At 35.7% G+C, this 23,498-nt stretch overlaps 1 protein-coding gene across 2 annotated transcripts in view; it reads right to left on the reverse strand.

Annotated features, from left to right (window-relative positions):
- Window positions 1–258: 258 nt before the first annotated feature.
- Window positions 259–23,498, reverse strand: part of KLHL1 (kelch like family member 1) — a 368,120-nt gene continuing 344,880 nt past the window's right edge. For both annotated transcript variants that reach the window (XM_054719843.1, XM_054719842.1), the window contains 2 exons: window positions 8,840–9,011; window positions 259–446 (listed from right to left, as the gene is read on the reverse strand). In XM_054719843.1, the coding sequence (XP_054575818.1) occupies window positions 387–446; window positions 8,840–9,011 (232 nt within the window). In that variant the 3' untranslated portion in view covers window positions 259–386. The remainder of the gene's footprint in view (window positions 447–8,839; window positions 9,012–23,498) is intronic.

Raw genomic sequence — 23,498 nt, forward strand, 5'->3', positions numbered from 1 at the left:
TCTACACTGGGCAACCTCTTGAATATTGTCAGATATTATCAAGCAATTATAAATAATGAAATTATCCATGTCACAAATATTGGTTTCTCCTTTAATTGCTCAAGAAAAACAAGCCTTTGGTAACTCCAGCTATTGTATGCTACAATACAAAACAAATTACCAATGACCATTCCTGAACTAATACACGGCCAGATGTTGTTCCCATAGCAGTTTGATATTTTATTGTTTTCTAGAATTCTGTTTGATCTTCTGCCTCAATTGACATCAGTAGGTGATTCTGCAGAAATCCTTGTTCTTGAAGAATTTGCATCTCAGGAAGTTCTTATTCTTGCCCTCATATAAAAATAACTACTTCAGCAAATAAAATCTCTCCAAATAAAAATAAGTCAAGGTTGCTTGATGACTACTACACAGGCACCTGCTCTCCCAATATTCAAGGAAGCCATCTGTTGAAAAAATTAAACACAATTTAAGAAAAAATTTACTCTTTTTGAAAAATATACAAATTCTAATATATTTGACACTTATCATTGAAATCTAAATAATTTTTATTATATTTCCCAATTTATCTACAAGTAGTACAACAAAAATGTAAATGATGAAAATGGCATTCATAAAAGAGAAGTAATTTATATATTAACATTCTTAAAATATGTAATCACTTATGTGATTTTTAATAAAATAATAAGATATTTTATGACTTCTAGTGAAACAAAACTGCTTTAGAAGTTTCCAGCAAAGATTTATTCTGGAGTTTGCATGGACATATTTGTAAAGATATTTTACAGTAATAGGTTAGAATACATTTTAGATGAAATAGCTATTATACTTATTGAAATCATTTTGAAGTTATTTCCCTTGATATTATAACGAATTGAATGTGTTATTCATTCATCCTAAACCTAGACATACAATGCAGTAACTTTAATATTTTGTCATAAATAGGCCATAATTACAACTGGCATAGGATTTATTTTAAGAATTCCACCTTATAATAGTCATTGAGATGAGAATTGAGATTTTCAAAAATAATCATGAATATGAAATTGGCTAGAAATATATTAAAACAGTAACTTTTACAAAGTTGTAATAAAAATTTATTCCATGGATGTAAGCCAAGATTATAATAATTTGAGTTTCTTTATATCAATGATTTTGATTATAGTTTTCTAAGAATAATTTATGTACTTAAAAATATCAAAGAAGACTAGAAATTGCTGGATATTATTTCAACCTGAAAAGATAAAGAATAAAATATAAGAAATAGAATAGCTAAGAGCATAATAACCTCAGATCACATACATTATCTTATTGATTGAGAAAGGACATAGTCTTACTTTCTAAATATGAAAATTAACATCATTATCTACTAGTTCTTTAAATGAATTTATTCTTGCCACTCCTTTGTAGGTTAAAAAAATTCCCATATGGCATTTTATATTCTTTTCATTTAATACATTATTTTTAAAAAAGAGATTTTAATGTCATGTTTCTTGTCTTTAATATAGATAACTGCTCAAAATAAAAGGAGAAAAGGGGCATGTAAATTTATTGATAGTACATTGTGTTAAGAATAATTTTTATAGGTCACCACAATCTCATAATCTCATCACGCATTGTTATCTTCGTATGACAGGTGTGTGAATGGAATGTCCAGAGACAATATATAAACCCAAAACATCAATGTATACAAACTAAAATGTGCCTGACTCCAAGGTGCACACACTTTCCATTATCTCTCTTTTAGTTTCCAATGATTTTCAGGTCTTGTTTGACATCAGAGTCATCTAAAGAACTACAAAATATATGCGCTCAAGTCCCATCACTACATAGGAATGGGATGAGTACCTGGTAGTCATGTTTTTTGCAGTTTCCCAAATACCCTCTGATGTTCTTGTTTTTAAAATTTTCTTTATTGATTGAGGTATTACATATATGTCCTTAACCCCCATTACCCCTGAATCCCCCCACTCATGCCCTCACCCCCCCTATTGTCTGTGTCCATTGGTTAGGCTTATATGCATGCATACAATTCTTTTGGTTGATCTCTTACCCTTTCCCCCACCCTCCCCTACCTTCCCTCTGAGGTTTGACATTCTGATCAATGCTCTTTTAATGCTGAGAAAATTGTGCATAGTTTTTAGGTAAAGTGAATAGCTTCATTTTATACCAACATCTACATCTGTCTCTATACAGGTATATTTGTATAAAAAATGAATCTCTGATCTTTTTTTTTTTTTTAAATGAGCTATTCCTAGTGTGTTTTCTATCTCAGTGAATGACACCACTCTGCTCAAAAGAAAAACCTGGAGCACATCTGTGTCCCTTAATTGTACTTCACTCAACCTTATATCTGAATGCTCAACTGTGACCAACTTATTTACACTCATTTCCATGGTCTTCACCCTAATTAAGATTACAATTTTAACCTGAGTATAAAAAGGAGAAGAATATGCCACCGCAAGATATTTCACTTTTACTATTTTTTAATTTAAATTGAAGGTACTTGAGAGACTAGCAGTCTAGGAGGGACACTCCTTTGTTACCCTGATAGCAGGAAGATAAATCTCCCATGTTCATGGTACCCACCTTATACCAGGATGGTATAAAATATCCTTATCACCAGAGATAGAGAATTTAGGCCCCAAATGTCTGTATAAACAAACCTTGTTACTGTTTCATCAATTTACTAGCCCAATCCCAAGTCCCTTTGTCTTGTCAATTCTTCACAGATTTATTCTTTTTGTGTCTAAACAGTATAAAAGCTTTCTGCTTTGGTCACTTCTCTGAGTCTCATATTTATGGGACCCCTGTAAATAAATATTATATTTGTTCACTCCTTTAATATGTTTATGTCTATTTAATTATTAGACAATCCAAAGAAACTAGAAGAGAAGGGAAATTTTTCTACCCTAAAGTGGATTAGTAAAATATTTTAACATATTTCTCTCACACTAATTTTGCTTTCTCCGAACCATTTTTTTTTACATCCTGTCAAATGCAATCCTTTTAAAATTCAATTCTGATTATTTACTTTTCCTGCTTAAAATTCTCTATTAACTTGTCCTTCAGTATTACTGTAAAATCAAACTTCTATGACATGGTTTCTATCCCTAGATCACAGACCCTGTTTATCTCTCCAAACTTATTGCTCACCAATTCATTTCTTGCCCAATGTAAAATGCCACATGTTCTCCTTTCTGTGGCTCTTCACAAATTCTGTTCCTTAAACCACTCCCCATATTTTCATTTGGTTAACTATTACTCATCTGTCAGCCCTCCTTCTACATATCATTTTCTGAAGGAAGATTTCTGTATCCTACACACTTAACCTTTTGCACTCGGATGTTGAGATTAAAATTACTCTTTGAATGTATCAATAATTTGAAATATAAAAAAATCCAAATAAATAAGTTTGTATGAAAAGAAATTCCAGTTTTTTATTCTACTGCCGTGCTTTGTAAAATCTGGGGTATTTAAAAAATTAAATCCCGAGTAGAATAAAGGAATCGAGAAAAAAGCAAGCGAGTGCAAAGAGTTAAGTTCTATCATGGTGCTAAATATTCCCCTAACCACAGAATTTATCGTGCTATTTTAAGCATTTGATATATTCTATATATATATCAAATATATGTATATATATATATACATTTTAAACATTCAAGAGAGCTTTACCCCTTTTCCACCTTGGCCCAAGTTTATCTATTTATTTGAAATCTGTCCTGCTATCCCTCCAGGGATATGCCTTTCAACTTTAGATGATAACTGGAAAAGTTGACCACAGAACCAATTAGAAAAAAAAAAAAATAAGAAAACAAACCAACAGAGGAAGGTGTAGATATTCCACCAGCTTTTCTGGAAACTATTCACAATATCTTATATATCTGAAGTAAATAATTCATAACAAAGCAAACTGATTTTCAACTCTGCTAGTCTTTGGAGACATGGCAGTAAAATGCTACGCTATCTTTGTTTCTTTACAGCTGCAGGTGGATACAGCATAACAATACTCTGACCATGTAACTAGAGAAAACATGGAAGGGTGATTTTATCCAGACTAGGAGAAATGGAGTAAAGCTCACTCTTTTTTTTTTTTTTTAATTTGTCCTAAAATGCACATATTGTTTTTCAAGTCAAATGAAAGAAATAAACTTAATATTAAATGAGAAAATCAAATTTATTTTAAAAACACCTACATGCATGCATGTATTCTCTGTAAAACTAAGTAATACAAATCTGGCAATTGTTCCAAATCTATTTCCATTATTTCCAGAAGCTATCTTGAGTTTTCAAAATATGTATTCTTGAATTTTTAAATATAGTTTTCTTGTTTATTTTAATACCTACCCATTACGGAGTACCAATAATAAATGGGATAAACAATTTTATACATTTATGGGCTAAGTGAAGGGAAAGTAATAGGAATTACTTAGTTAGCAAATCAGCATTATTTTCTAGTGGCCTGAAATCTTGAAAATTTTCAAAGGGTTCTCATGTGGGTCTGCTGATGGTCCTTCAAGTGTCTTAAAATACAAATAATAAAATGATAAGAATGAAAAATTTTAAGAAATTTAAGAGCTTTAACATGAATGTTTATTATATTAAATAAAATCATAAAATATTTTAAATACCACTTTGCTATTTATAAGGTATTATATGATCTAAAAGAGTTATAAAATACAGAAGAGGGAAAGTGGTCTTTAGGAGGCTGTTAGCTATTATTACTACATATATTATTTTGATTTCAATTTTAAAAGAATGATAAGCATAATGGCTCATTATTATATGTCTATAATAATAAAAGTGTAATATGCTAATTAGACCGGATGTCCTTCCAGGCTTCCTTCCGGACCACATTCCAGATGAAGCCGAGGCTACAAGGGAAGCCCAGGGACTGGGTGCCTGCTGGCGGCTGGAGGGAAGCCTGGGTCTCGCGTGCCAGAGGGAAGCTAGTTTCGGCAGCCGGAAGAAGGAAGGCCTACTTTTGAACGAATTTCATGCATCAGGCCTCTAGTATATATATAAAAGGCTAAGTATCCATCCTTCCCTCCAACCAGTAGCTGTGAGGCACCCTGATCATGACGGGGCAGACACTCAATGCAGGAGCTGCCATGATGCATACTGGCCATTTAAAAATAAATGGCACCATTGACCTGATGCTGACAAACCAACACTTGGCTTCCCCCAAGTGGGACAAAGGCCCCGCCACTACCCCAGAGTGACAGCCCACCAAATCGCAGCCAATGCTGCCAAGACCCCATGGCAAAAAATGCGGCCCACAGCCCAGCCCAGCCTGGAAACGGTCACTGCGAGTGCTGGGTAATGATATCACATAGCAATGCCCAGCTTCCTCTCCCTAGTGACTAGCCTCCTTGGAGTTTCTTTAGCCCAGGAACATGACTTGCTTTATAGCCAGGTGCAAACATTTTACAGTTCAACCAAATGTTTGTGAGGTGTTTTCCCATTCCTCATCTCATTTAATCCTCACAGAAGTCCTGGAGTAGGTAGTTAGTAGACTCAGTAGAATCCTATTTTCTTTTCATTAGCAAGACAATGGAGACTTAGAAGGTTTAGAAACTTGACCCAACTGAAAAGAAGTAAGAAATGGTGGAACTTGAAAATAACTTCAGGTTTCTCACTGCACAAAATATAGTCAAACACTGCTGCAGCTAAATATGTTACTCTTTGTTCTCACTGTGTGATCTACAATAATAATCTGTTTTGTGTTGATATTTACTGCCGTGTTGTTGACAATTACCTGAAAGAGAAGTTGGGGTACTTCACTGGGCTAGAAAAAGTCTAGCTAAATCAGAAAGCAGGTCTAATTATGCAAGTTTATCTATATATACATAAAAGGCTAAGTTGAATCGTGCATGCATGATACATATAAAGCTCTTGCTGGCACCAATCGTATGCGTATGTTTCAATCTGTCGTTGTTGACCATGAATTTGGTTGACACTTCTATTATAGAGAAAAGGTGAAGAGTGATATTAAAATATTCCTTCTAATTAATTTCCTTTTAATGTGCATGAATCCATGCACCGGGACACTAGTAAATCCTATATAATAAAAGCCTAATATGCTAACTGTCCAGTTGTTGGGTCATCCGTTCAAGCAATCAAAGTGTAATATGCTAATGATATGCCAAGGCCACTCAACCGCTTGCTATGACATGCACTGACCACCACAGGGCAGACAGTTGACTGGTTGACTAGTCGCTATTATCTGCATTGACCACCAGGTGGAAGACGCTCCAACAGGTAGGTTAGCTTGCTGCTCAGATCTGGCCGATTAGGACTGAGTGAGACTGGCTGGACATGCCCTGGAGCCCTCCTGCAATCCCTCCCTGGCTGGCCAACCTCCCGTGTCTCTCCATGGCCCCAATCGTGGGTGGGTGGGTGGGAGGTAGTAAACCAAAGACCATCCTATATAATAAAAGGCTAATATGTAAATCTCCAAACAGCAGAATGACTGGTCACTATGACATACACTGACCAACTGGGGGCAGATGCTTAATGCAGGAGCTGCCTCCTGGTGGTCAGTGCGCTCCTATAGGGAGAGCGCTGCTCAGCCAGAAGCCCGGCTCATGGCTGGTGAGCACAATTGCAGTGGCGGGAGCCTCTCCTACCTCTTCGGCAGCACTAAGGATGTCCGAGTGATCCCTCAAGGGCTCCCGGACTATGAGAGGGTGCAGGCTAGGCTGAGGGACACCTCTGAGTGCACAAATTTTATACACTGGGCCTCTAGTATATTATAAAGATATATTATCTCATTTATATACTAATTAACTTCCTTTACTTAATGTTCATTTGTAAAAGTGGCACATTTAAAATATATACCATTGTCCCTAGCCGGTTTGGTTCAGTGGATAAAGCCTTGGCCTGTGGACTCAAGGGTCCCGGGTTTGATTCTGGTCAAAGGCACATGACCCAGTTGTGAGCTCGATCTCCAGTTGAGGGCATGCAGGAGGCAGCCAATCAATTATTCTCTCTCATCATTGATGTTTCTAACTCTCTCTCCCTCTCCCTTCCTCTCTGAAGTCAATAAAAATATATTTAAAAATAAATCAATACATAAATAAATAAAATATGTACCATTGAACTGGTACATTTCCTTAGCAAATCAACAATCATTAATTCTATTCCCTGAAAAACACTAGGATCTCTGAAAAATAAGAGTTTAAAGTATATCCTCTAATATTTTAGTGCAATAATTATTAACATTTTAATATTTTCTGCTTTTTGGAGAAGGAATGCTTCTTCTCTCACAAATTAAAGTAAAATATACAAAAATCATGGGACTTAGTTATTTAAATACTTCCCCTTCTTTCCTTCATTCTACTTTCTTTCTTCCTCCTTAGTGAATTTCATCTAGCCTCATTGGAATCAAAGAGCTCTCTGATAGAGAGGATTGAGATTCATAGCCAGGTACCTTAACCTGTTTGTTATGAATTTGGTTTTGTATTTAAATGCAGCATATATAAATACGGTGTGTGAACACATTTCTAACCTGGGAAAATCAAGGGAGTGATGTATCTTTAAAAGTAAATATTTTTAAAAGAAATTTACTTCAAGAACCGTTCAAGTTTTTCAGATAAATTTTAGTCAATTTCTGTGTCCAAAAAATAAAACCTTTCACCCAGAAAGATGAGAGATGAAGTTATTGTTCTGCTTCAACTAAATAATGCTTTGGTTTTCACCTCACCCATTAATGGAAAAGGTTTGTTTGTTTGTTTGTACAGTATTTTGATTTTAGGTTTCTGATAAAGGAATGAGATAATAGAGATATTTAGAGATTTGGAAAAGACATAGGGAAAGAAATTGAATATGAGGACAGAAGTCAGAGAATATTATATCCATTTTCACCATTACAAGCAATGACATAGTAGCTATAAAGCATAAGGTATTTTCCACTATAGTTAAGTTGTTCTAGCCTCATTCCCGCCCCCCCCCCCCCCCGCAACACTCATACACACCAGCAGAAATTATTTAGCTATATGACTAAAATGGGAGCTGAGTCTCTAACTACAGTGTGTATTCAAGGATAACGCCTCACCTAAGATCAGCCAATCATTTCACTCCATATTTCGGGCCAAAGTGATTATCCAGGGATGAGTGTTTTATACATGACAGACCATTCATAACCCTTTGCTGTTTGTTTCTTATCAAACAAATAGTTTTTTATTTTCTCTGTTATGGCTGAATATTGCTACTTGGAATTTCCACCCCATGGAAAATTTCTCTGCAACAGGTAACAATAGACCTAACATAGTCAAGCAAAACTGGAAAGCAGAAAGTTGATTTCTGAAGGCTTCCACCCTCTTAATTCCAGTTATCTCTAAAATCAAATATTCTGAAGTTAGGGTTTTGTGGATCAATATATTCTACCTTTATTTTTGCCTTCGCTAATTATCATTTAGTTCCTATCATTATTTATAATAAAGTAGAAACATGAATGTCACTTTTTAATATAAATTTTATTAAAATACTAGAGGCCCAGTACCCAAAGTTTGTGCACTGGTAGGGTCCCTAGCAGCTGCTAGTTGCTGGGTACTCCCTCCCTTCCCCTGGCCGGCCCTGCCTCCTGGACAAAATCCCGGTTGAGGGAACGATTTGCATACTACGCTTTTATTATATAGGATAGAGTACATTAGAGAAAAGTGCACAACAACATGTAACTAAATAAACTTTTACAAAATGAAAACAATAGATTAAATCAATCAATTTGGGTTCAGAGTAATTTGAGTAGGTATATTACTGTATATATCCTTCTCCTCCAAAGAAATTAAACGAAATTCATTCTTATATTTGAAGTAAAGTATGCTGGCAACAACCTTACCTGTGTCCACTCATTAGTTTGTGGATCATAGGATTCCATGGTGTTGAGGTATGTCTGCCCATCATAGCCACCAACAGCATATAATCTGTCACCAAGGAGACAAACTCCAACAGCATCTCTGGGCATACTCAAAGGAGCCACAGTGGTCCATGTGTCTGTTTTGGGATCATATCTAAAATGTAAAGATAATAAGACATATTCTAACATATTCAACTTTTAATATATGGATAATGCCCACCCAAAAGCAAGCCATGAAAAACAAAAACAAAAATTTTGATTTTGTTTTTTTCCTAAAAGTTAATTTTTTTGAGCAGGTGTTCAAGGGCTAATATCCACAATGTCTAGCTCTCTAAACTTTAAGGTAATTAAAACATATGCCTAGACTCTTATTTATATAGCTGCAGTCATTTAACAAAATGAGTATGAAAATAGTTTATTTTCATAAGGAAATTATTTACCACAGCATAAGCAAAGTGTTATGGTAAAGAAACAGAAGTAATTGTTAAAAATCTGAGAGAAGTATGCAATATTTCACTATTGAAGTCTCCATTAAATCAGGTCTGAAAGTCTAGCCTAAGTTTGTTATATGTAAAAAGTTGTGTAAAAGTACTGAAGTGTTAATAAAAATGCATACCCACCTTTAAGGAAAGCGGGTGTGCCGTATGGCTAAGTTTAAGGATGCATGAAACAGTAGAGTGCCAAAAAAGGTGCATATGTTTTTTTAAAATATGTTTTTATTGATTTGAGAGAGGGGAAGTTAAAGAAAGAGAGGGAGAGACATCAATGTGAAAGAAACATGATCAGCTGCCCCCTGCACAGCCCTTACTGGGGATCCAGCCCACAACCCAGGCTTGTGCCCTGACCAGGAATCTAACCAGTGACCATTGGGTGCACAAGAGGATACTCAACCAACTGAGCCATACCAACCAGGGCAAGGTGTTTTGTGATCAACTTTTGGATGTTTGATTCCCAGAGTAAGAAGGTGTTTTGTGTTTTCTCAATAGGAAAATAGGGAGCCTTTGAAACTTGGGAAAATAATTACAGCATGAAAATAATTACAGCAAAGAACTATATTTTAGTGACATAAATTAGGATTTTCCATAAGGGAAATATTGGTAAATCAAAAGAATAAAGTAGGGGATATAAATTATTATTGCTGAATTTAAACCAAAATTAATCTAATTTTCAGAAAGTTTGACTACCATACAGTAAATACAGATTTTATATTTTAAGTAACAAAAATCTGAAAAATACTTTAGTTAATGAGCTTTACTTCAGCAAAAATAAAATGAATTATTAAAACACCTCTTTGACTTTAATCTGCTACTATAGGTTCAGATATAGGAACAAGAAAGCTAGTAAAAAGTAAAAACCCCAGAAGAGTAAATGCAAAGGAAGGGGGGGAGGATGAAAGCTGGGTGGAGGTGGGAAAATAGGGGGAAAATGGAGACATCTACACTTATAAAAGAGAAAGATGCAAATTGAGTGTACCTCCATGATGCCCACCAGCCAATCAGGAGTGAGTATGCAAATTAATCCAACAAAGATTGCGGGTTAATTTGCATATGCAGGTGCTGAGCGACCTGGGTCCTGGGATCACTCTCAGAACCCAGGCCGCTCCTAGCCTGTAGGCCCACATGTAGGCCCTGAGCAACCGGGGTTCCAGAATGTCCCTGACCACTACTGGCCTACGGGCCACTCCAGGCCTATGGGCACAGGCGCCATGGTGATGTGGGGGATGTTCCCACCCTGTGGCAGCTTGTGTGTGCGTCAGCACCAAGCAGTGGCCCAGGTCCATGCCCCCAGCCCAGTGCCAAAATGCGGGGCTGGCTGCCAGACTTAGGGGCATGCCCCCGCAGGCAGCGGGGGCATGCCCCTAAGCCAGTGGACACAGTGCAGGAGGTCCTCTGCACATGAGCTGCAGAGGAAACACCTTTTCTTTTCTTTTTTTTTTTAAAATATATTTTATTGATTTTTTTACAGAGAAGAGGAGAGAGGGATAGACAGTCAGAAACGTCAATGAGAGAGAAACATTGATCAGCTGCCTCCTGCACACTCCCCACTGGGGATGTGCCCCCAACCAAGGTACATGCCCTTAACAGGAATCAAACCTGGGACCCTTCAGTCTGCAGACCGATGCTCTATCCACTGAGCCAAACCAGTTCGAGCGTAAACACCTTTTCTGACCACTCATTGGCTAAACTCCCTGTAATCCACCACTTGCAGTGTTCTTGGTAACTTGGGTTATAAGAATCCAAGAAGGTGATGTAGGGTTTTTCCACCACACTCTTGGAAGAAAAAACGAAGGTCTGCTGTTGGAGGGGCTAAGAAATGTCATATTCTTGCCCTAGCCGGTTTGGCTCAGTGGATAGAGCCTTGGCCTGCTAACCGCAGGGTCCAGGTTCAATTCTGATCAAGGGCATGTGCATGATCAAGGTTACAGGCTCCTCCATGGCCAGGGCCCAGGTCAGGGCTCATGCAGATGGCAACCAATCAAAGTGTCCCTCTCACATTGATGTTTGTCTCTCCGTCTCTCTTCCAAACTCTCTAAAAATCAATGGAAACATATCCTCAGGTGAGGATAAAATAAAAGAAAGAAAAAAATGTCATAGCCTATGAAAGACACATCTTTAAAATGTCTAAAGAAAGTTGTCATTTTTTCATGGTGAAGGGACTGGAGTCCATGTTGATGAAAACACCTTGGCAGCTGCAGTGGTTGGCAGTGGCTGCAGCAGCGGGGTGATAGGGCTGGCGCCTTCCCCTGATCAGCCTGGTTGCCTCCTGCAGATGAATGGGCCTAAGCCATCAGTAGGACATCCCCTGAGGGTTCTCAGTCTGTGAGAGGGGGCAGGCTGGGCTGAGTGCACAAATTTCATGCACTGGGCCCCTAGTCTAATAATATCTGTAAGGACAGCAAAGAGGCATTTTGTTTTATTGCTGTGGCCTTGCCCAACTTATGAGAAACACCTGGTAATTAAACTCCAAGATTGTTGACTCCTTTGTTCACACTAAAGGTTAAGATAAGCTACTCTCAAGGCTACATTCTTCCATCCAACTCCTCCCTTTTTTTTTTTTTTTTTATAATATATTTTATTGATTTTTTACAGAGAGGAAGGGAGAGGGATAGAGAGCTAGAAACATCGATGGGAGAGAATCATTGACCAGCTGCCTCCTGCACACCCCCTACCAGGGATGTGCCCGCAGCCAATGTACATGCCCTTGACCGGAATCGAACCTGGGACCTTTCAGTCTGCGGACCAACACTCTATCCTTTGAGCCAAACCGGTTTCGGCCTCCCTGCTGTTTTAACAGTTTCAGAATAATTTGCTCCTCCTCATCCTCTCCTTCTTTTCCCTCTCCCCTTCAAACAGATTTCCCTTTTGAACTCTTTATAACTTTTGGTCTAAGCTTGTTTTACAGCTCTGGAAAAAATACTGATAAGACACCTCCTTAGAATATCTGCTGGACTGTCTCCTGGAAAGTGAATAAACCCTAACTTTCCAAGACAACCCTTCTGGTGTCTGCTCAATTTCAACACCATTCCCCTCCCTTCCTTGTCCCTTAGCAACTACTGAACAACACAAACTCCCTTTGTTCTCTGCCCTGTATTGACTAGTAATACTTGGCCCTTTACTCCCTTGGGAAAAAAAATGTTTCCTCTATGTATCTTTTCTCTTAGTCATGAATTCTTTCACAGCGCATGTCACTGAGCAAGTCTCAACAGTGCCAGCAATAAGATAAAGGGGGGCGAGGGGAGGAAGAACTGAATGAAAAATTTTTGTTTTTGTTTTTTACAAACACAGCAAATATACTCTTTCTTTCTACTTCAATCTTGTTTTTCACTAATTGAAACTTTCAACCCACAAACTCTTAAAACAAAGAAAGAAAACAAACACAAAAAAAGCTGAAAAAAAACCTCACCTATAGTTTATTAGAAATAAAGAAGGTTGTTATAACAAATGATTGGAAGGACCCCAAGGATCTATAATCCATATTTTATAGAGAATATTCATGTTATTCAAGATATTACATGCAATTACACTCCATGGTTGAAAAAGTTGGGACAGCCTATAAAATGAGAGACTGGTTGAATGCTTGCAAAACCATGACCACCTTAAAAAGCACAGGCTGTCTAGCAAATAAAAATGCAATTTTACATGCAGCAATTAATAAATGCAACCATCACAAAGAGACACAGACATATATAGACACACAAACACAGACACAATCTATGCCATCATAATCTTTTTTATAATATTTAAATTTATATCATGAACATTTTGACATTTATAAATATATTTTTTAATGAGGACCAAAAATAAGTAGACAGAGAAGAAAAGATACCACTAGGAGTCAAATAGTACAATCTATAGTATAAAGTAGAATATACACAGAATAACTGAATTTTTCAATTAAAAAAACAGAAATAATAAATAAGAAGTAACTGTCATAAATTAAATGTGATTTAAAAACATAACAAAATGAGTGGACCTTATTTGGATCTCAATTTAAACAAACCAACTATTAAAAGATGCTTGAGACATTTTGGAAATTTTAATTTTGGGCATCAGAGTTTAATAAGCCATTATTGAAGTTTCTATTAGTTGTGATAATGACATTGTGATTATGTTGAAATATAAAGCTCTGATTATTTTATTTGCTTGTTTCTGGGATGAAATCAGATATATATTCAGCAAAAACGACATCTTGAATAATTTATTTAAAATAATACTGTAGGAAAAAGGAAAGGACAGTGACGGTGAATGAATAAAACAAGAATGACAGATTGGTGATGGTTGTTGAAGCTGGGTAATGAGTGTAGGGGAATAAATTGTATTGTTTACTTTTTGTTTGTCAGGAAATTATTGTTGTAAATATAACTTTAAAAGGAAGAATGTATAATATACTTTAATTTCAGTGAACAGTGAACATTCTTTTATTTTATTCATTCTTCAATAGAAACCAATCTGGCTTTTGTCACAATCAATTCACTAAAACTGCTTTTTCTGAAGTCATATTTTAGTCCTCAATTAATTTTTATTCAACTCCATAGAATTTTTTCCAGCAGCTTGTCTATGAAGCAGACTTTATTTATCACTTTGCAAAAAAGCAGAAGAACTGAGAAAACAGCTAACAGTAATACACTAAGCAATAATAAATGAATTTCTGAAAGCTTATGAATCTTCAAGTGATATTCAAATATCAAAACAATTCTCAAATACTCATATTCCAGGATAAAATAAGAACACACTAGGGTGTTCTATATGCTTTAAAGATAATATCCTACATTTAGAAATAGATATCATTTCTTTTATATTTTACAAACATTCCTGAAGAGAATTTTAAAAATCTAGTGCATTCTTTTATAAAATTTAAATCTTTGAATTAGATGTACCTCTCATTAGTGGTAGGTAATATACTTTAAATGTGTAATCCAATCTTTTATAATTAATAACTGGCAATGTTGATTATATTTAAATTTATATATTGTTAGAAAAACAAACCAAAACAAAACAAATACCAAGTACAACTTTCTCTCTTCCCAAACAAATGCTCTTTCCCTGATATTTAAAAAGTAATCCCATAAATTCAAAATTACCTGCTAATAATTATGCTTGTTTTCACATTAATAACTTTAAATTGATTTTCCTGTATTCAGAGTTTTATAAATTCACCTCTCAGCCTGGAGATATACAAGATTGCTACCCCAAAAATGAAACAAATGTTTGTTTTTTTGAGCTTAGGGAAGGATTTACAGATGTATAAGCATTTTCATACAATTACTAATAGGGGACTCTGTCACTGCCATTTCTGGTTTTTGACAAGATTTAGTTCTAAGCATTTAGAGAAGTGAGTCTCTGGTTTCCTGTTCACTAAAAAGAAAAAGGAAAAGGCAGGGGCTGCCTTCATATTTAGGCTCTCTTCCTTCCCTACGTTTCACCTTGGCCTTCATGGTCAGAGTGTGAGCTCTGCATCAGGAACTCTATTAAAGTTTATAGCCCTCAAGCAAGAGAAGCACTGTGTATACACTGTGGCTAAAATTGGCTGCAAAGTGAACACTTGCTCAAGGCATATAGCAGTTAGAGAACAAAAGTTAGTTTCTTATTGAAAATTCCTATTCAAGTTTTTTAGGTACCTTTAATTTTCAAACATGGTCATTTCTATAGCTCAAGGATAAGAATCAATCTTAAAATATTTAAAGGGGAATTGTTTTAAATATAAAAGCATTACTTTGATAGCAAATAGAATTGAAAATGTCCATTTTCCTAAGTTTATACAGCTAATTTTCAGCTAGAAAGCAAATTAACAACACAGAAATGGCTTGTAGTCAGGTAGGTTTTCCTGTTAAACAAAAACAAATAAGGAAGCAAAGAAAAAGTAAAAGAAAATTAAAATAACTAAAAGAGCAGTCTTTAGATTTCTAGTAAAATAATTATGTAATCTATATTTAAATTGATTTTAATAAATTATTTGTGAATTATGAGTAAAAATAAAATAATTTATTTTTCCTATAAACTGACATCATAATAGCTATCATGAGATTATCAAAGTGACTTTATAGTTATTCTTAATATCTATTTCTTCTTCAAGGTTTTCTTGGGATTTAGGACTCTTTATTTTTATTTAAATTATAGGATCACGTTTTCAATGTATATACCCACAATCACAATCCACAAGTGTTTATAATTTAATAAGGACTGCATTATACCTATAGTCAATTTAAAGTAAAATTCACCTTCTTATAATTTTCAAACTTCTAATCCATAAAAATGGCATTCCCCTCCATTTATTTAAAACTTTTTAAGCTTTTCTCAATAATGTTTTATTTTCTCTTTAGTATTTATTGCTAGATATTTTAATGGTAATTTTTATACATTAATTTTGTTATTTATTGCTTACATGTGGAAATACACTTAGTTTTATATATTGACTGAGTATATAGCAACCTTACTAATTCACTCATTAACTCAAATAGTTTCTGCTTAGATTTTGTTTAGATTATCATTAGATATTTATCATGTAAGCTTGAATATTGACAGTTTTATTCATTCCTTTGCAAGTGTTATTTTCTTTCCCTTTATTGCCTTACCAATGGTTAATTACTCTATTAAACTGTTGAAGAACAATGGTATTGACAGCAACTTTGTTCTCAATCTAATCAAAACTTCAAAATAAAACCTATATATATAAAAGCCTAATATGCAAAGTGTCCCCTCAGGAGTTCGACCAGGAGACCTGGAGTTCAATCATTCACTATGACATGTGCTGACCACCAGGGGGCAGTACAGAACAAAGGAAGGCCCCTGCCGGCAGCTGAGGAAGGGAGACCCCAGTTGGCAGCTGGCAGCAAGGGAAAGGAGGCCCTGATTGGCTCTGATAGCCGGCCCAGGCTAGGGACCCTACCTGTCTACAAACTTCAAGTACTGGGCCTCTAGTATTTCAATATTTTACTATCAATTTTTGTATTAATTTTACTTCCAAATTTGGTGAGAGTTTTTATTATAACGGATATTTTGTTTTTTCATTTATTTTTATTGATTTCAGACAGGAAGAGAGAGAGATAGAAACTCTGTCAGTGATAAGAGAGAATCATTTATTGACTTCCTCCTGGCCACCTGCACACCCACACTGGGAATCAAGACAGGAATCCGTGCATGTGCCCTGAGCTGGAATAGAACTGTGACCTCCTGGTTCTTAGATCAACACTCAAACACTGAGCTATGCTGGCCAGGCAATGGGTATTTCCTTTTATCATTACTTTTGCACTTATTCATATGCTTATTACTGTATTAAGTCATGTTGATTAACTTTTCTATTTTAAATTAATCTTGTATTTCTGGAATAAACTCAAATTTATTGAGATATACTCCTTTTTATTTCTATCTAGGTTTGATTTGCTAATGTTTCTTTTGGAAGTTTGCATCTATGCTTATGAGAGAGTTTAGTCACATTATTTTTTTCTATTGTTTCTTCTTATATAATATTTATAAAATTGTATTTTTCTATAAATTTGTTCATTCTGCTAACAATTCAAATAATGGTATAAACATATATAAATTCTCTCTTTATATAGTCTGCAGACTATACAGTGAAGTTTGCTTTTTTATTTCTTTATAGGTACTTTTTCTCTTCTTTTTCTTGATAATCTTGTGAGTAGTTCATAAATTTTATTTCAAACATTCAGAATAAACAATTCAGGTTTCTTTTAAATCCTCTCTATAGCATTTTTTCCTATTTAATTAATATTTTATCATTATTATTTCACTCTTGTATTTGTTATTTCATTTTTAGTGTAGTTATAATTTCTTGAGATTGAAGCTAAAACTTTTGTTTTCAGATTTTTAATTTGTTAAATAAATGAACTTAAATCTATATATTTGTCTGTAAGAATTTTTAGCTACATTTCACAGAATTTGATATATCATATCTTCATTACTACGCAATTAAAAATATTTTCTTGTTGGAGCCACGTGCTATTTAGAAGGGTATTGTCTAATTTCAAATTGTTGAGCATTTGGGGAAAAAAAAATCTTTGTTATTTATTTCTAGGTCAATTCCCCTGTGATCCAAGAACAAGCTCTGTCAAATTTCAAGTTTTTGAAATTTGTTGAGGTTTATTTTATGTCCAGAAATTGTAAATTTTGGTAAATATGTTATATGAACTACAATTATTTAGTGTTTTTTTCAAAAAAACTATAAGCAATAAACTGAAAAGTAGAGAGAAAATTATTTCCATTTCAAACATATGATTATCTACCCTAAAAAAATTAGTTATTGGAATTATCTTAGCAGAGACTTGGCTTGATAAAATATAAATTCAAGGAAGTCTATCATTTTCTAAATAACTTGTTCAATGGACCCCACTTTTGCACCACTACAGGTCTGCATGGCTCTTCTGCCTCTCTGGGCCTAGCTGGGGTGGTCTTAGAGATTGCTTACTCTGTGTTGTGGTCAGTAGACCATAGAGTCTTTTGGTGCTCCTATTTTCACCCACAAAGGGGCCCACAATGGCAGTGCCACCTGACAAAGTGGAATGGTGGCAAATCAGACCTGTGGGATTGGTTTAGCTAAGGCTGAGAAAAGATTCTGTGTTTTCTCAGAAAAAAAAAAAAAAAGAGTTTCAGGAGATGAGCATTTTATATTATTTGCCAAGTGATTGACAAATATGAATGAATATTTATCTGATTTCAGGATGAAAAATTACTTTTAAAATATAAGCACAAGGAGAACCAAGATGGCGGCATAGGTAAACACCTCTACTTGCTGCCTCCCACAACCATATCAGAATTACAACTAAAATACAGAACAACTATCATTCAGAACTGCGGGAAAGCTGGTGGAGTGGAAGTACAACTAAAGAAGTAAAGAAGACAGCGAATTGAGACTGGTAGGAGGTGCAGAGGTGCAGAGGCTCGGAACGGGCTGGCACCGAGGTGTGCCACTTTTTTAATTGGGAGGGAGATAACAAACTCCTCCTTTCTCTGAGCTCTAGTGCCAGGCAAGACTTTGGGGGACCCAGACACATATGGGGAGAAACTGGACTGTCTGGCATTGGGGTAGGAATGTGGGGGTAGTTTTCTTCCAGATAGAGCTGCTCACAATGGTCATTGTTCCTGAGCTGGGACCTCCCCGGTGCTGGGCTGGCTGGCAGTCATTGCTGTTTGCTCTGCTCTGGAGATTCCCTGGGACCCCATCCCATCCAATTTACAACCCGCCCAAGCTGTGCACAGTGGCTTTTGCATATGAATGGCTGGCCCTTTCTCAGCCTAAAACCTGTCAAACTGCAGCTGGGTCAGGGAGCCCCAAAGCTATCAGAAGAAGGCAAAGTCCAGCACCGCAGCAGCCTGTGTTGCTTCACAGCTGGGCCTCATCTGTGAAAGAGGAGGAATCTGCATATTTCTCTGTAGTTCCTGCTGGGTGGCCCCAGGCAGTGGCTTATTTTGCACCTACTTGGAGATCCAAGAGCCAGTGTACCCAGTGGTCAGAGTGAGACCATACCAGATTACAACTCTTCACATCCATAAGTGACACACTCAAGAGTCAGACTCAGTGAGCACCAAAGCCCCATTGAAGCAAGTCCTGCCCCATAAGGGTGTCTCCTGCACAGCAGCTCTTTCATTGTAAACACAGTTGGTCCTCACAGCCAATAAGCCTGGAGGTCAATTCCTCCCAACCAAGAACAATCAAGGCTTAACTACAACAAGACTGTGTACACAGTCCACAAAGGGATGAACCAAGAGTGAACCAATCAACACTTCAGTTGATGGGCGAAACTGAGACACTGGGCCCTATAGGACACCTGTTATACAAGGCCACTCTATCAACTCAAAGAGACTTAGCAGCTATCCAATACATAGAAACAAACACAGGGAAGCAGCCAAAATGTGGAGACAAAGAAACGTAACACAAATGAAAGAAATGGAAGAAAGCAAACTACTGGATATAGAATTCAAAACCACAGTTACATGGTTACTCAAAAATCTTCTAGAAACCTCTGAGGAACTTAGTGAGAATCTTAAGGATCTTAGTGAGAATGCCAAAAAAATGGAAAAGGACCAGTCAGAAATTAAGCATACACTGACTGAAATAAAGAATAATATACAGAGCTTCAACAGCAAACAGCAGACTAGAGGATCCCAAGAATCAAATCAAAGATTTGAAATAAGAGGAAACAAAAAACACCCAACCAGAAAAACAAAAAGAGAAAGGAATCCAAAAATATGAGGATAGTGTAAGAAGCCTCTGGGACAACTTCAAGTGTACAAACATCCAAATTATGGGGGTGCCAGAAGAAGAGAGAGAGCAATATATTGAAAACCTATTTGAAGAAATAATGACAGAAAACTTCCCCTACTTGGTGAAAGAAATAGATTTACAAGTCTAGGAAGTGCAGAGAACCCCAAACAAGAGGAATCCAAACAGGACCACACAAAGACACATCATAATTAAAATGCCAAGAGCAAAAGACAAAGAGATAATCTAAAAGCAGCAAGAAAAAAAACAGTTAGTTACCTGCAAGGGAGTACCCATATGACTGTCAGCTGATTTCTCAACAGAAACTATGCAGGCCAGAAAGGAGTGGCAAGAAATATTAAAAATGATGAATAGTAAGAACCTACAACCAAGATTACTCTACCAAGCAAAGCTATCATTTAAAACTGAAGGTCAGATAAAGAGCTTCACAGACAAGAAAAAGCTAAAGGAGTTCATCAACACCGAACCAGTATTATATGAAATGCTGAAGGGTATTCTTTAAAAAGAGGAAGAAGAAAAAGGTAAAGATAAAAAAGTATGAACAACAAAGTGACAAAAAATACATATCTATCAACAAGTGAATCGAAAAATCAAATGAATAAAAATTCTGATGAACAGAATGAACTTGTGAATGTAATAGAATCAGGGGCATGGAAATGGAGAGAACTGACAATTCTCAGGTAGAAAGGAGTGTGGGGAGGTGAGGGAAGAGATGAGACAAAGATCTTATATGCATGTATGTAGTACCTATGGACATGGACAGTGGAGTGGTGAGGGCCTGGGGTGGGGTGGGAACCGAGTGGAGGGGAGTTATGGGGGGGAAAAAAGAGGGACATCTATAATAATTAGAATAATAAAGATTAAATTATACTTAAGAAAAAATATATATATACAAAATTGTAAATTTTTACTTTGCTGACTTCTTCTTAATGAAGCCGGCCTCCTAGTGTCATGTCTTTGAGAAGCTTCACTCCACCCTAAAGGTCACTGGCATGGGCCAATGCAACTTTATCAAGTGTGATGGAATCTGAGGCCTGATGAATCATTGCATTGTACACCTGTCCTCTTTGAGATCCCTCCTCTTGAACTCCTTTACCTTGGAACCTCAGGCACCAGTTGGTGAGATATCCAAGCCACAAGGAGAGTCCAGGAAAAGAGAACCACAGTGCTCTGAAACCCTTAGCTAATGACAGACAGCCCTAATGGCCAGCTCTCTGAGAGAACCTTTTTGAATATTCCAGTCTTGTTGAGCCCCAGATAACTGCAGCATCAGGCAACATCATGTAGAGTAGAATAGACTAACTGAACCCAATCAACACAGAATCATGAAAGAAAATAGATGGTTATTTTAAGTCACTAAGATTTTGGAATTGTTTGATAGAAATATATCATCCAAAAAACAGTAAACAATTTCAAGAAGAAATATATATTTACCTTAAAAGAAATGTAAAATATCTGAATATAAAGGAAATATTGTGTAACATTTGTGAAATATATGATATACATTTGACTATAATATCTATATCTAAAATTTATAAAATAAGTAGACAAAATAATTTTCTTGTATTGTTAGTCCAAACTATAGAAAAAAAAAAAGAAATGCCATAATTCCTGGTAGGATTTAAAATCAGAAGGCCCAATTCATTGGACAGTGCACATTAATCCATCCATTGATTTTTTTCAGTCAATATTTTTAAGCATTTCTTATATGCTAACCTCCTGGGACATAGAGCCTAAAGCTACAGTTAGAAAGAGATAAAGAAACAGACTACAATTTGGCTAAAATTTAACTTTCACTAGAAGGTATATTTTAAAACAGCAAAAGAATCAAATATAGACATCAGTTTATGTAAATAAATAAATACGGCAAAGCTGCTGATGAAATTGCTTTATTTTATCATCTTTCTCCTGATTTTTCAAGTCATCTGTCACAACCACTGCCTAAGTTAAAAATATAAAAGCTTTAAAAAAGTTTGAAGATATCAGACAAGATTTCTTACTTTCTAATTCAGTCTCAAAATAAAAATTATTCTCTGATCAGACTATATTCTTCAATACAAGCTCTTCCACACAATATGTATGGATGTGTTCAGTTTGATTAAGCTACAGCAGTCCTGTTACTTAGGGTCACATGTGAAATGAAATGGCTTTGAGTTGATAAGAATCCATAATTTAAATAAAAAGGAAATTCCTCCTATATTATCTCTCTTCATTTCTTATATATGCTAAAATTCTTAAATTATGTTTGAACCAAAAACATAAAATGAGAAATTAAAACAAATGAAATAATCTAAAATTTAATTCTTAATTTATATATTAATGTTTTGGTAATTTTAAAAATAATTATTTAATTAAATGAATAATGTATTTATCTCTGTATGCCTGAGAGAAATTTTTAATTTTTTTCATTTTTAACAAAGATCTAAAGATGATAAAATATTGTTCAATGTCTTGACAACAATATAGGGTGTCCCCAAAAATGTATAAACACTTTAACATCTGATAGCTATTAAATGAAAATAAAATGTATTTTATATAAACACTGCCTTTATAATTATTAAAAGTACTCGAGGCCCAGTACTATAGATTTGTGCACCGGTGGGGTCCCTCGGCCTGGCCTATGGGGATTGGGCCGAAACCAGCTCTCTGACAAACCCCGAGGGGTCCTGGATTGTGCGAGGGTGGTTCTCGGGTGACGCACCCTGGAATCAGGCTCCCTCCTCTCTGGTTCCAAGTGTGTCACCCGAGAACCACAGCTGCCAAGTCATCACAACTTGGCAGCTCCTGCATTGAGTGTCTGTCCCCTGGTGGTCAGTGCCTGTCATAGCTACCTGTAGGAGTGTCTGCCCCCTGGTGGTCATTGTGTGTCATAGCTACTGGTCGGACAGTCAGATGGTTAGACGGATGCTTAGGGTTTTATATATATAGATATTTGACACTAATGAAAATTCTTGTGCTTTCAAATAAAGTCTGCATTATGGAAAGGTCCCTCTGGCTACTACACAAAAAAAAATTGGAAGAAGCAAGAGTGGATATTATAAAGGCAGGTGTAGTAGGTTCCTGTTATCTTGACACCCCTCTCCTATGAATTCTCATAACTGGGATGCAAATTTAAGGGTAAAGGTGGTCCTGATCTGTTATTAGCCAGCAGTAGACTGATGCCTTTCAGCATCTTTTCTGATCCATTGTCTGGTTTCTAGTTTTGTTTTTGATCTTAAAGAGTTCTATTTAGCTATTTATTTGTCTCTTTTCTACAGTACATTTTAAGCTCTATGCAACACAGTGAAAAATACATCTGAAACAATATATATTGAATAAGTAAAGAGATAAATGTGACTTTTCTAATGGAGTACACCTACTGGGCCTAAATTTGCTACAACTTACTGCCTATTTTGGACATTGATTTTGTCCCCTAAGATGTTGTCCGTGGAGTGAGGCTTGGCTACAAAATTAGTTTTCTCTCTTTCATCAACTATTCCAATGTTCCTGTTCATGCTCAGTCTCTGTCTTGTTACCTGATTTGATTTGAAATGCCAGTGTTTTTGTGTGTAAGGTAGCCTGACTCTTTACATTTTTAAATAAATATTACATAAATGTACTTTAATAACACCATTATATAATACCTTTACATTTTCATAAGAATTATTGTCCTATAATAAAATTTGTCCTCCTACATATCCACCCATATATTTATGTTTAAAACAACATTGTACACTACTTCTTGCTATTCCTAATGATTTATTTTCCTATAATTATAAACATTTTTACATTACATGTGCAAAATAATTTTATAGCAGTACCTTGATTTATTGATGATGAACATGTGAAATCATTAATACAGAATATATGTTGTAGAAACTGCAAAAATGCTATTAATCTGCCACATAGCATGAGCTTGAATAAG

Source organism: Eptesicus fuscus, chromosome 8 (genome assembly GCF_027574615.1).
Source record: "Eptesicus fuscus isolate TK198812 chromosome 8, DD_ASM_mEF_20220401, whole genome shotgun sequence".
NCBI lineage: Eukaryota > Metazoa > Chordata > Mammalia > Chiroptera > Vespertilionidae > Eptesicus > Eptesicus fuscus.